We start from the raw sequence: 12571 nt of genomic DNA on the forward strand, positions 1-12571 counted from the left end.
TGGAGAACCAGTGTTAACAGGGCCCGTTCAGTCAGAGCGGATGTGGTCCACTCCCAATAACTGATGAGGAGGTGTCAATACCAAGAGAAGGAAAATTGCTTTTGTAGTGAGCCAGCCATTCCCAGTCCCTATTCAAGCCCAAATTAATGGTGTTAAATTTGCAAATGAATTGCAGCTCTGCAGTTTCTCTTTGAAGTGTTTTTCTTGAAGGGTGGCTACTTTTAAATCTGTTATTGAGTGTCCAGGGAGATTGAAGTGTTCTCCTCCTGGCTTTTGTATGTTACCATTCCTGGTGTCTGATTTGTGTCCATTTATTCTTTCACGTAAAGACTGGTTTGGCCAATGTACATGGGACATTGCTGGCACATGATGGCATATATCACATTAGCAGATGTGCAGGTGAATGAGCTCTTGATGGTCTGGCTCATGTGGCTGGGTCCTCTGCTGGTGTCACTAGAGTAGATATGGGAACAGAGTAGGCAATGGGGTTTGTTACAGGGATTGGTTCCTGGGTTAGTGTTTCTGTGGTGTGTAGTTGCTAGTGAGTATTTGCTTCAGGCTGGGGGGCTGTCTGTAAGCGAGTACTGGCCTGCCTCCAAAGGTCTGGGAGAGTGAGGGATCGTTTTCCAGGAGGCATTGTAGATCACTGATGATGTGCTGGAGAGGTTTTAGCTGGGGGCTATTTGTGATGGCCAGTAGTGTTCTGTTATTTTCCTTGTTGGGCCTGTCCTGTAGTAGGTGACTTCTCGCTCTGTGGGCCAGGCTTTCTGGCTGAACTACATCTCCCATGATGCATTGCCTCCCCTTGTGGAAAAAAAAGTAATTTTAGTTTTTTCAAATTTTCTCAGAAATAAACATCTATTTTCCCACCAGTGGTAATCATGACCCTTAGATCTGGGGAGGGCAGATATTTCTGTTAGTCAGTCAGTCTGTCTGGAAACCCAGCTTAGTAGATCAGGCTGGTTCAGAGTGAGAAGGAGGAACTGAAATCTTTGTCAGCACTTTTAGATTCAACAGCAAAATTCAGATTTTTTCAACTCACCTCATCTTGGTTTTTGATCCTTCTGTCCCCAAAATGTCCATAAAACTTCCTCACTGCCCAGATTAACCGCTCTCTTCGCTCACTTGCCGACTTGTCTCACCTAACTGCTGGGTACGGCAGGGGAGCGTATGCACAGATAAAATGAACATCTGCAGCGTACATATCCCACATCTGCAGCTAGGATCCAAACCCTATATTCTCCATCACTCAGTGGCGCACCAGCCCCGTTCCTCTGAGCGGGACAACAGGGTCTCCATAAGGTTTAGATTTCTCTTGCGCACTGCGTGGCAGTTCAGAGCAAGCTTCTAGGCTCTCGCTACTCTGCAGGGCCAGGCCGGCCAACCCAGGGGAAAGGGACCCCACATGAGGGGGAGAGAAATAGCTCAGTGGTTTGTGCTGCTAAACCCAGGGTTGTGAGCTCAATCCTTGAGGGGGGAAGTAGGGCAAAAAATCTGGGGATTGGTCCAGCTTTGAGTGGGGGGTTGGACTAGATGACCTCCTGAGGTCCCTTCCAACCCTATGATTCTATGAACTTTAGAACAGTACCTTCCCTATAAACTTGGGGCTCAGATGGTGGAGGATTCAAACTGGACCTCCTTAATTATATTGTTGGGTTGCTGTGAGTTACAGCTTTCCTCCTGCCCCGCTCACCACACCTTGACTTCCACAGAGCTCTACGCGAGTGTGCACAAGGGAAACCGGTGCACCAGCCAGCAGCAGCAAAACCTTGCGTTGCTCCTCAGGAAGAGTTAGGAGCAGCAAAACAAGGGGAAAATGAGGTCCTCCATTTAGGGATGCAGAACCACACCTGCTACTCAGAGAACACAAAACCACCAAGGAGTCTGGCTACCCCCTGATCAGAGAACACAAGCAGCAAAAGAATCAGCTCCTGGCCAGAAATAGGAAATAGCCCTCTCTTGCCCATTTTGTATTTATATTCTGCCCCCCAGCAGCTTCATGCAGGTGTGTGACAGAGCAAACTGCCACAGGGTGGGAGAAAAAACCCAGCCCAGCAGCTGGCTCCAATTATCCAAACCTCTCCCAGGCTGCTGGAAGGGGCAGGGCCTGGGCCTGGGCCTGGGCCTATATAAGTCAGACTCATCTCATCCAGTGGTTCTATATCCTGGGAAATTTCCCAAAGCCTGGGAATTTTTGAGTAAAATGTTTTGAATGAAAATTCCCAATTTCATTCAAAACATTTTACTCACAAATTCCCAGGTTTGGGGAAATTTCCCAGGATATAGAAGCACGGTAAAAAAAACTTTATCTGGGAATTTTTCACCAGATTTGGGAAATTTTTAGTGCTAGGTTGGGAAAATTTGGCATCATAATATAGCAGCACTGATCTCATCCTAGAGGAGGGGCGACGCTGTGGGAAGCTGAAGGAGGGCCCTGAGGAAAAGCAGAAAGGGACAGGATCCTGGAGGAGAAGGAGAGGCAGTCACCTTGGGGGAAAAGGTTCTAAGTGTGGAGAAAGTTGGCCACAGACTAGGGTTGCTTTCCCATGAAATACTGGACTTGCCTGGGAGGTCAGAGAACATATGGGGAAATGCTGCTAAAGACTCTTGTGTTGCTGATAATAACTAAATACTGACACCCCCTTTTATAAGCACTCCTGTGGTTTCCTTTCTCCCCAATTTTTCAGAGGTGGTTAAATCATGCCAGGGAGTAAGTAGCTGGGTATTGTCATGCCCTCCAAGGGAAAGGGATGATCATTTGCTGCAGCAGCAGCAGCCACCTGGTTATAGGGTGGTGACAAGAATGGCTGTTCACTGGTGAGAAGAATGCTCTTAATCAGGAGGGAGCGGCTGAGGCATCTAAGCTTCAGGTTCAGAGCACCTAAGGTCTCTAGAACTACAGGTTGCAGTCTCGGCATGGTCAGCTCAGCCCTTCATCCTTCACAGGAAGGTAACAGGGTCCCTTGCTGTTTACTGGGTCAGATCTGGAAAGGTCTTGAGCTCCTGCCGCTTTGCACAGGCTTTGGTCCAGTGTGGGCTCATTCAGATGACCCCTCAGATGCAAGAAGCCACTTTTTCCCAACATGAGGCCCACGGTCCTCCTTTGGAATGCCCAGGTACTGCTGGTGGGCCTGCAGATTGAATCTTTGTATGTGCAGATGGGAATGGATATGTCTAGAAACCGATTTGTCTGTGCACATTGAATTGTCATAACGGCACTCACAAAGAGAGGAGACTGAGTGCAGGCAGACCTTGGGCAAAACCCACGCCCGTGCCCAGGACTAGCACAACACTGTCTGCCAGTGATGGGATTTAAACTCTGAAGGGAGGTTAGTGAGAGTCAAGTGATGCCCAGGGCTCAGGCTGCATCAGGGTGAATTTCACCCTTTATCAAGATTTGGCCCCAACAAGCCCACAGCCTATTTTGTAAGAATCCAGGATTGCCTCAGTGTCCTAGGGCATCATTTCCCCTCCCAGAGCTGTTGGGTGGTACAGGGGCTGCTGTTTGTCCGTAACTGAAAAGTTCCTTGGGAGGCAAGGTGCTGCATTACTCCTCCAGGACCCTGTTTCGAGAGTGGCTCCGACTGTGTGCTCCAGAGGAAGGTGTACATGCTGCTCCAACATTTAATACTGTGTCCCAAGGAGAAATCTCTTCCTCAGCTCAACTGGCAATCGGTTTCGGACCTCCTCATACCTTATGCTGTCATTTGCATCCTCAGATAGTGTTCTTCTCCATAGAAACGTCAAATCCTTTTTAATCTTAGTAATCTATTTGCTTCCATCATATCCTGCAGTGGTGAGTTCCACAGGTTATTTTTAAGAGTGAGTGAGTGAGTGAGTGAGTGTGTGTGTGTGTGTGTGTGTGTGTGTGTGTGTGTGTGTGTGTGTGTGTGTGTGTGATGAAAGAAATAAAGCACTGGGTTTTATCCATTTGGCACTGGTTGCCAAACAGGAAACCGCTTGTGAAATTAACACATCCTGAATGTTGTCTCCCCCACAGTTTTCTGGCTTTATCTCCATTTGGTTCCTGAGCCAGAGATATTTTAGCAGATCTGAAGCTTATCCACTTTCTTGCACTGTGATGCATTTAGTCCGTCACCACCTGATATGATCTTTTTCTCATTTCTCAGGTGATCGAGGCCAGAAAGGAGAGAAGGGAGACAGAGGTGGCGAAACAGGTAAGCAGCTGCTATCGTGAGTGGTAATCGCTGTTGCACTTCTCCCAAGGAGGTGTGATAGGCTCTGCTGTTGGTCTATTGCAGATACTGCAATGGGCACGGGGGTGAAGAATTGCTTCTTTATTCTCCCCCAGCACGTAAGTGGCTAGTCTGTGCCCTGTAGAATTAGATGGGATTCCCACTTGCATGTCTTTGTGTCGCTTGTAGCTGCAGATGTTCTGCTCATCACATGATTAACTCCTCCTTAACAATATTCTGCCGTTCTCTCTGGACCTGCCCTGTGCGTAACACTGACATTTATACGTGGCCTGTGTTTATCCCTCCCTGTTGGTATTCTTCAGTGTTCTCCTTCCGTATCCCTCCAGCTTAGTGTCCATTCCAGCTCTGCCCTCCCCGCTCTGAGGAGACCAAATTCCTCCAGCTTAGTGTCCATTCCAGCTCTGCCCCGTCCGCTCTGAGGAGACTGTATCCCTCCAGCTTAGTGTCCATTCCAGCTCTGCCCTCTCCGCTCTGAGGAGACCGTATCCCTCCAGCTTAGTGTCCATTCCAGCTCTGCCCCGTCCGCTCTGAGGAGACCATATCCCTCCAGCTTAGTGTCCATTCCAGCTCTGCCCTCCCCGCTCTGAGGAGACCGTATCCCTACAGCTTAGTGTCCATTCCAGCTCTGCCCTCCCCGCTCTGAGGAGACCATATCCCTCCAGCTTAGTGTCCATTCCAGCTCTGCCCTCTCCGCTCTGAGGAGACCATATTCCTCCAGCTTAGTGTCCATTCCAGCTCTGCCCTCCCCGCTCTGAAGAGACCGTATCCCTCCAGCTTAGTGTCCATTCCAGCTCTGCCCTCCCCGCTCTGAGGAGACCGTATCCCTCCAGCTTAGTGTCCATTCCAGCTCTGCCCCCTCCGCTCTGAGGAGACCGTATCCCTCCAGCTTAGTGTCCATTCCAGCTCTGCCCTCCCCGCTCTGAGGAGACCGTATCCCTCCAGCTTAGTGTCCATTCCAGCTCTGCCCTCTCCGCTCTGAGGAGACCATATTCCTCCAGCTTAGTGTCCATTCCAGCTCTGCCCTCCCCGCTCTGAAGAGACCGTATCCCTCCAGCTTAGTGTCCATTCCAGCTCTGCCCTCCCCGCTCTGAGGAGACCAAATTCCTCCAGCTTAGTGTCCATTCCAGCTCTGCCCTCTCCGCTCTGAGGAGACCGTATCCCTCCAGCTTAGTGTCCATTCCAGCTCTGCCCCGTCCGCTCTGAAGAGACCAAATTCCTCCAGCTTAGTGTCCATTCCAGCTCTGCCCCATCCGCTCTGAGGAGACCGTATCCCTCCAGCTTAGTGTCCATTCCAGCTCTGCCCCCTCCGCTCTGAGGAGACCGTATCCCTCCAGCTTAGTGTCCATTCCAGCTCTGCCCTCCCCGCTCTGAGGAGACCGTATCCCTACAGCTTAGTGTCCATTCCAGCTCTGCCCTCCCCGCTCTGAGGAGACCATATCCCTCCAGCTTAGTGTCCATTCCAGCTCTGCCCCGTCCGCTCTGAGGAGACAATATCCCTCCAGCTTAGTGACCATTCCAGCTCTGCCCTCCCCGCTCTGAGGAGACCATATCCCTCCAGCTTAGTGTCCATTCCAGCTCTGCCCCATCTGCTCTGAGGAGACCATATCCCTCCAGCTTAGTGTCCATTCCAGCTCTGCCCTCCCCGCTCTGAGGAGACCATATCCCTCCAGCTTAGTGTCCATTCCAGCTCTGCCCCATCTGCTCTGAGGAGACCGTATCCCTCCAGCTTAGTGTCCATTCCAGCTCTGCCCTCCCCGCTCTGAGGAGACCAAATTCCTCCAGCTTAGTGTCCATTCCAGCTCTGCCCTCTCCGCTCTGAGGAGACCGTATCCCTCCAGCTTAGTGTCCATTCCAGCTCTGCCCCGTCCGCTCTGAAGAGACCAAATTCCTCCAGCTTAGTGTCCATTCCAGCTCTGCCCCATCCGCTCTGAGGAGACCGTATCCCTCCAGCTTAGTGTCCATTCCAGCTCTGCCCCCTCCGCTCTGAGGAGACCGTATCCCTCCAGCTTAGTGTCCATTCCAGCTCTGCCCTCCCCGCTCTGAGGAGACCGTATCCCTACAGCTTAGTGTCCATTCCAGCTCTGCCCTCCCCGCTCTGAGGAGACCATATCCCTCCAGCTTAGTGTCCATTCCAGCTCTGCCCCGTCCGCTCTGAGGAGACAATATCCCTCCAGCTTAGTGACCATTCCAGCTCTGCCCTCCCCGCTCTGAGGAGACCATATCCCTCCAGCTTAGTGTCCATTCCAGCTCTGCCCCATCTGCTCTGAGGAGACCATATCCCTCCAGCTTAGTGTCCATTCCAGCTCTGCCCTCCCCGCTCTGAGGAGACCATATCCCTCCAGCTTAGTGTCCATTCCAGCTCTGCCCCATCTGCTCTGAGGAGACCGTATCCCTCCAGCTTAGTGTCCATTCCAGCTCTGCCCTCCCCGCTCTGAGGAGACCATATTCCTCCAGCTTAGTGTCCATTCCAGCTCTGCCCTCCCCGCTCTGAGGAGACCATATTCCTCCAGCTTAGTGTCCATTCCAGCTCTGCCCTCTCCGCTCTGAGGAGACCGTATCCCTCCAGCTTAGTGTCCATTCCAGCTCTGCCCTCCCCGCTCTGAGGAGACCATATTCCTCCAGCTTAGTGTCCATTCCAGCTCTGCCCTCTCCGCTCTGAGAAGACCGTATCCCTCCAGTTTCCCATCTGCTCTGAGGAGACCGTATCCCTCCAGCTTAGTGTCCATTCCGGCTCTGCCTCCTCTGCTCTGAGGAGACCGTGTCTACACCTGTGAAATGCTCCCTAGCTTGAGTGTGGCTGAGACACAACTTCCTGGAGCCGGGGCTCTTGGCTAGCCTGCGAAAACAAGCTGCATGATCAGAGAGGTTTTAAGGCAAAGGTTGTTCTTAAGAGCAGTTCTCCTGAACCTTCTGTGCACTAAGGGCTTGCCTACATAAACAATTAGGCTGTGGCAAGCTGGGGTGTGACTCTAGCCTGTAACTAGTGTTAACCGTTTGTCAGAGCACCTTGAAGCGGGGTGAGCTCCGATCACATTAACGAACGGTTCACATGCGTCAGCAGGGCGCACACGGACAATTTAGTCCGTGGCAGGCTCGTGCTGGATTGAGTCACGCCCCAGCATGCTGCGATCTAATGGTTCATGTGGACAAAGATCTAAAACAATTTGGACCTGTGATGCTCCACTGACGCAGCTCCACTGGTGGTAGCAGGGGCGGAGTCTACCCTTTGCCACTGTGGAGTCGAAGCCTCTTCGAGCTGTTAAGGAAGCTAAGTAGTCGTGAGGTGAGAGAAAAAGATTTAGTTGGGTTTGGTCCTGTTTTGAGCAGGGGGTTGGACTAGGTACCTCCTGAGGTCCCTTCCAACCCTGATATTCTATGATTCTACTGTCACGGATCAGGAAGGAACTGAGACGGAGAACAAAATGTAGGAGCAAATCATTCATCGTCATCATGGCCAGAGGTTAACGGCGGCTACACAAGGCTCTGTACGAAGACCAGTGTTGTTTACTAGTAATCTGGAAAAAGGGGAGGATAAAGTGGCAATATCTGCAGATGACACACAATGAACTGGGTTTGACTCATTGAGTCTACAAGACTATGAGGCCACGTCTACTCTACAACGACGCAGCTGCAGCTGTGCCGCCACGGTGCCGGAGCGTGGCCATTTCCTACATCGATGGAAGACGTTTTTCCATTCTGTGGGCAATCCACCTCTCCGAGAGGTGGTAGATAGGACACCTCAGTGTGTCTACGCTGGGGATTGTCTCCCTAACTACACTGCCCAAGCTTGACATTTTTCACAGTCCCGAGTGATGTAGTTAGGTTGATCTAGTTTTTACACGTAGACCAGGCTCCATGCCAGCTGAAATTCAGCACTGACAAATGCCACGGTAATGCACCTTGGAAGACATAATTCGGAGTGCTGGTTTGCAGCGCTGAGTCTTCCAGCATGGAGGAGAAGAATTCTGCATGCTTGGGGACTGAGGTGGGAGGTAGACATATTTATTACCATACTTGTGTACCGATAGTGAGGCAGTTCCAGCATAACCTTTATTCCACTGCCCAGCATCTCTTATTAAGACTATTGGAATATCCAGAGCAAAATCTTCCGGCGCTGTTAAACAAAACATGTCCAGGCTGGTTCTGCTGCAGCAAAGGCTCTTGGCAGGAGAGGATTGGCTCCATCAAGGCTAATTGGGATCAGGATGTTGATACCTGCAGCTGAGTTTGACTTTCTGCCTCCCGGTTCTTCCCTGGAAATAAACAGGGTTGGTGAATCAAGTTCAAATCTGCGAATTCATTTGGCCATGCACATTTATTTATTTTACTGGCAAATTAAGCTCGTTGCCTCTAAACTGGCTGTAGAGTGCCAGAGTTATGACCTTGTTCCTTCCCGGGCATATCCCTTCCAGAGCAGCCTGTCTTCAGGCTCCGTCAGTAATGAACACCAGACTAGCACTAGGGTGTTCTTTCACCAGGACAGCATAAGCACAGGGATGGGGCTCTGGGCTGACCTAAGGCTAACAGAATCAGGTGGTGACATGTCCTGGAAGGGTCCCCTTTATAATCTGGGCTAGGACTCTGGAACAACCACAGATCCCAGCCGAGCCATCCCAGGTTTTAGGTGAATATGCGGTGGGACCTGGGATCAGATGTTAGGGGGAGTGTTTAGCCACTCGTGCACAGCTCTCCAGCCCAGCTGGATGTACTCAATAAAGCTGCTAGGTCTTTGCCTTAGCTAGCCATGGTGTATTCAATATAGGCTGGGATGCAGCATTGGCAGAAGCCAGTGGCCTGGTGAGCTACCAGTTAGTAGGTTGTAATACCATGGGGGAGGAGGCAGGGTTTTGTTCCTTTCCCCAGATCAGCAGCAGTTGGCCAGGTCAATCCAGGAGAGGCTGCGTCCAGTCTTCTTTCACCAGGATGGTTGCAGCCATAACCTGAAGATGGAGGAAACAATAGGGAAAAGGATCTGGGGGGCAGGGCTTGATGGGCTCACAGAACCCAGGCCCTGAAAAACACCAGGATGCTGATCCAGACTCTGGATTCTTCCACCTCTGGATCCTGCCTCCTATGACATCTGTGCTGCACCAGAGCCAGGAAACAGCCGAGAACTTTCCCAGGGGCTGGACCTAGACTGTGGAACTCACTGCCACAAGAGACAACTCTACCCACTAAATGCAAGACTCATCCCTTTGACTTAGCTTTCCCACCCTAAGTGCTTCATGCAGACACGCACGGACGACAGACTCTCTTCAACCCAAGCTCTTTCTCCTGCCACTGGGAAAGGAAGCAGAGCAAGAAATTGTTGTTCCTATATTTCTTTTGAACTCCTCAGGAAGTGCTCAGACCTGGCACGGATGGGCCCGCTGAGCAGACAGAGTGTGAGCTGGGGCACTGGCAGGGAAGAAAGCCTTCTCTGAAAGCATGAAATCACTACTTCCAGGAATACGTGATCCCTCCCCTGCAAGCTGGGGACACACTGAACTCTCAAATAGCCTCCTCGTGCCTTTCCAGGAATCTCTGCCCTGCAGAGGCTGGCCTGGAAGAGGGACCAGCCAGAGAGTCCTCTTCTGGGAAATGGGAAATCCCAGAGAGTAACCAGTTCCCTGAAGCTGTTTGTTTTTATTCCGGGTGTGGGAGAGGGACCAGAGGGTAAGTCGTGACATTATCTATGGGGCAGAGATCCTGGAGGAGTAAACAGAGCCCAGGGAGTGACACGCTCTCATCCCCTGTGTATGCTTCTGCAGGGATGGGAGGAGTGCACGGCAGAGGGGACGGCACTGGGAAATAGAGGCTGACAGGGGCAGCAGGACCACCCGGAGAACAGAAGGCTCAATGGGCAGGAGGCAGTTAGCGCATCAAAAATAAAGGAGCCAGGCCGAGTCTGTGGGTGCTCTGAGACTCAAGCACCCACAGAAAAAAAATAGGGGGTGCTCAGCACCCATCAATCACAGCTGTTCAGCGGGGGCCACTGATCAGCTGTTTGGCTGCTGGCAGGAGGCACTCGGAGGAGTGCGGAGGGCAGGCGGGGCGCCTGGGGGGAGGGGGCAAAGCGGAGGCAGGAAGAGGTGGAGCGAGGGCAGGGCGTCAGGGGAAGGGGTGGAGTAGGGGCGGGGCTGCGGGGCGGAGCGGGGGTGGAGCACGCACCTGGAAAAATACAAGTCCGCACCTGTGAGCCAGGCAATGAAAGGAGGTTACAGGGTCGGGGTGAAGGGCAGCAGGATGCGGCCAAGCAATGGGGAGTGGAAAGCCCGAGGCATAGAGGGAAGGAGGTCGATGGAGGAGGGGAGCCAGCAGGAAGGAGCAGGGCTGAGCTGGCCCAAGATGACCAAGTGGGCCACACCTGGGGGCCATCCAGTGCACCAGGTGGGGGCTCTGGAGTTAAAGTAATGAAGCAGCTGAGCAAGGAAGAGGCCGCTCGCAGCAGTGGAAAGGAGGTTGCTGCTGAGAAGAAAAGGAGTTCTCCCTAGAACTGACGCTGGGAGCAACCCCAGGGTAGAGCAGGCCTCAGCGGCGGGGCAAGCCTGGGTGAGCCCCAAGAGACTGCCCGGTTTAGGGCTGCCAGGCGGCCGGTTTTCTACCAGAACACCTGGTCGAACAGGGACCCTGGTGGCTCCAGTCAGCGCAGCTGATGGGGCCATTAGAAGTCTGGTTGGCGGCGCAGCAGGGCTAAGGCAGGATCCCTGATGCCACACGGCTCCCAGAAGCAGCTGGCATGTCTGGCTCCTAGGTGCAGGGGCGGCCATGGGGGCTTTGTGCACTGCCCCCACCCCAAGCGCCAGCTCTTCAGATCCCATTGGCCGGGAAACACGGCCAATGGGAGCTGCAGGGGCGGCACCATTGGGCACAGGCGGTGCACAGAGCCCCCTGAGCCCTCTGCCTAGGAGCCAGAGGGACATGCTGGCCACTTCCAGGAACCATGCGGAGCCAGCTGCGCTGCCAACTGGGAGCCACATGAGGTAAGTGCCGCCTGCCCGGAGCCCGCACCTCAACCCCCTCCTGCACCCCAACCCCTGCCCCAGCCCTGAGCCCCCTCCCACACTCCAAGCCCCTCAGCCTCAGCCTGGAGCCCACTCCTGCATCTCAAACCCCCTCATCCCTGGCCCACCCCAGGGCCTGCATCCCTGGCTGGAGCCCTCGCCCCTTCCCACACCCCAACCTCTGTCCCAGCCCGGTGAAAGCCAGTGAGGGTGGAGAAGAGTGAGCGACAAAGGGAGGGGGGATGGAGTGAGTGGGGGTGGGGTCTTGGAGAAGGAGGGAGGGCATGGGTGGGGCCTCGGGGAAAGGACGGGGCCAGGCAGGGCCAGGGTGTTCAGTTTTGTGCGATTAGAAAGTTGCCAACCCTCGCCAGACTCCCTGGGGAAGGGAGACAGTGAGGGGAGCTCAGAGAAGGGAGCCGGCATAGGTCTCTGGACCAGAGCATCCTACAGCTGTGACTGACGGTGGTCCTAGCGATCCCTGATTGGCTCCTTGAGCCTATGTAAAACCATGAAGTGGGCATACCAGGAAGAGTTCAGGCAAGAATGTGGATCTCTAGCTCTTTTTTCCGAGGCTCCCAGTGCTGACTCCCTGGAATGCCATCATGGACCCTGATACCTGGTATTGCCCCTCAGCCTAATGCCCGACTCTGCCTCTGGGTCGGACCTTTGGCCTAACTCCTGACTTTGACACTGGCTCTGACCACTGGCTCACTCCGGCTAGCCCAAGCACCTGGCACTAGTCCTGCCTGCCTTTTCCCAGGATCCTGACACCTTGCGCCTCCCATCCGAGTGCTAGCCTGGCTCAAAGTGGCTCAGCGCTAACCAGAGCGCTGACCAATATGGAATCCTAGCCACTTAGGGCTGGAAGGGACCTTGAGAGGTCATCTAGTCCAGTCCCCCACGCTGAGGCAGGGCTAAGTAAACGTAGACCATCCCTGATGAGTGTTCGTCTGACCTGTTCTTAAAAACCTCCAAGGGGGATCCCACAGCCTCTCTTGATAACCTGGTCCAGAGCTTAACAACCCTTCTCAAAAGGAAGTTTTCCCTAATATCTAGCTTAAATCTTCCATGCTGCAAACCAAGGCAATTCTTCTTGTCCTGGCCTTGGTGGACATGGCGTGCAAATAATCGCCGTCCTCTCGGTAACAACCTTTTTCTGTATTTAATGACTCTTATCATGTTCCCACCATCTGAGCTGTCTTTTCACAAGACTAACCAGGCCCAGTGTTTTTAACCTTTCCTCAGAGGTCAGGTTTGCTAAACCTTTGATCATTTTTATTGCTCTTTTCTGGACTCTCTCCAATTTGTCCACATCTAAAAGTGTGGTGCCCGGAACTGGCCACAATACAGCAGCAGAGGCCTCACCAGTGC

General features: G+C 53.0%; 1 protein-coding gene across 3 annotated transcripts in view; it reads left to right on the forward strand.

The window, feature by feature from the left end:
* The window catches only part of SCARA5 (scavenger receptor class A member 5), a 156818-nt gene that overhangs the window by 122065 nt on the left and 22182 nt on the right, over positions 1 to 12571 (forward strand). For all 3 annotated transcript variants that reach the window (XM_050948851.1, XM_050948849.1, XM_050948850.1), the window contains exon 7: positions 4131 to 4178. In XM_050948851.1, the coding sequence (XP_050804808.1) occupies positions 4131 to 4178 (48 nt within the window). The remainder of the gene's footprint in view (positions 1 to 4130; positions 4179 to 12571) is intronic.

Source organism: Gopherus flavomarginatus, chromosome 4 (assembly GCF_025201925.1).
Source record: "Gopherus flavomarginatus isolate rGopFla2 chromosome 4, rGopFla2.mat.asm, whole genome shotgun sequence".
NCBI lineage: Eukaryota > Metazoa > Chordata > Testudines > Testudinidae > Gopherus > Gopherus flavomarginatus.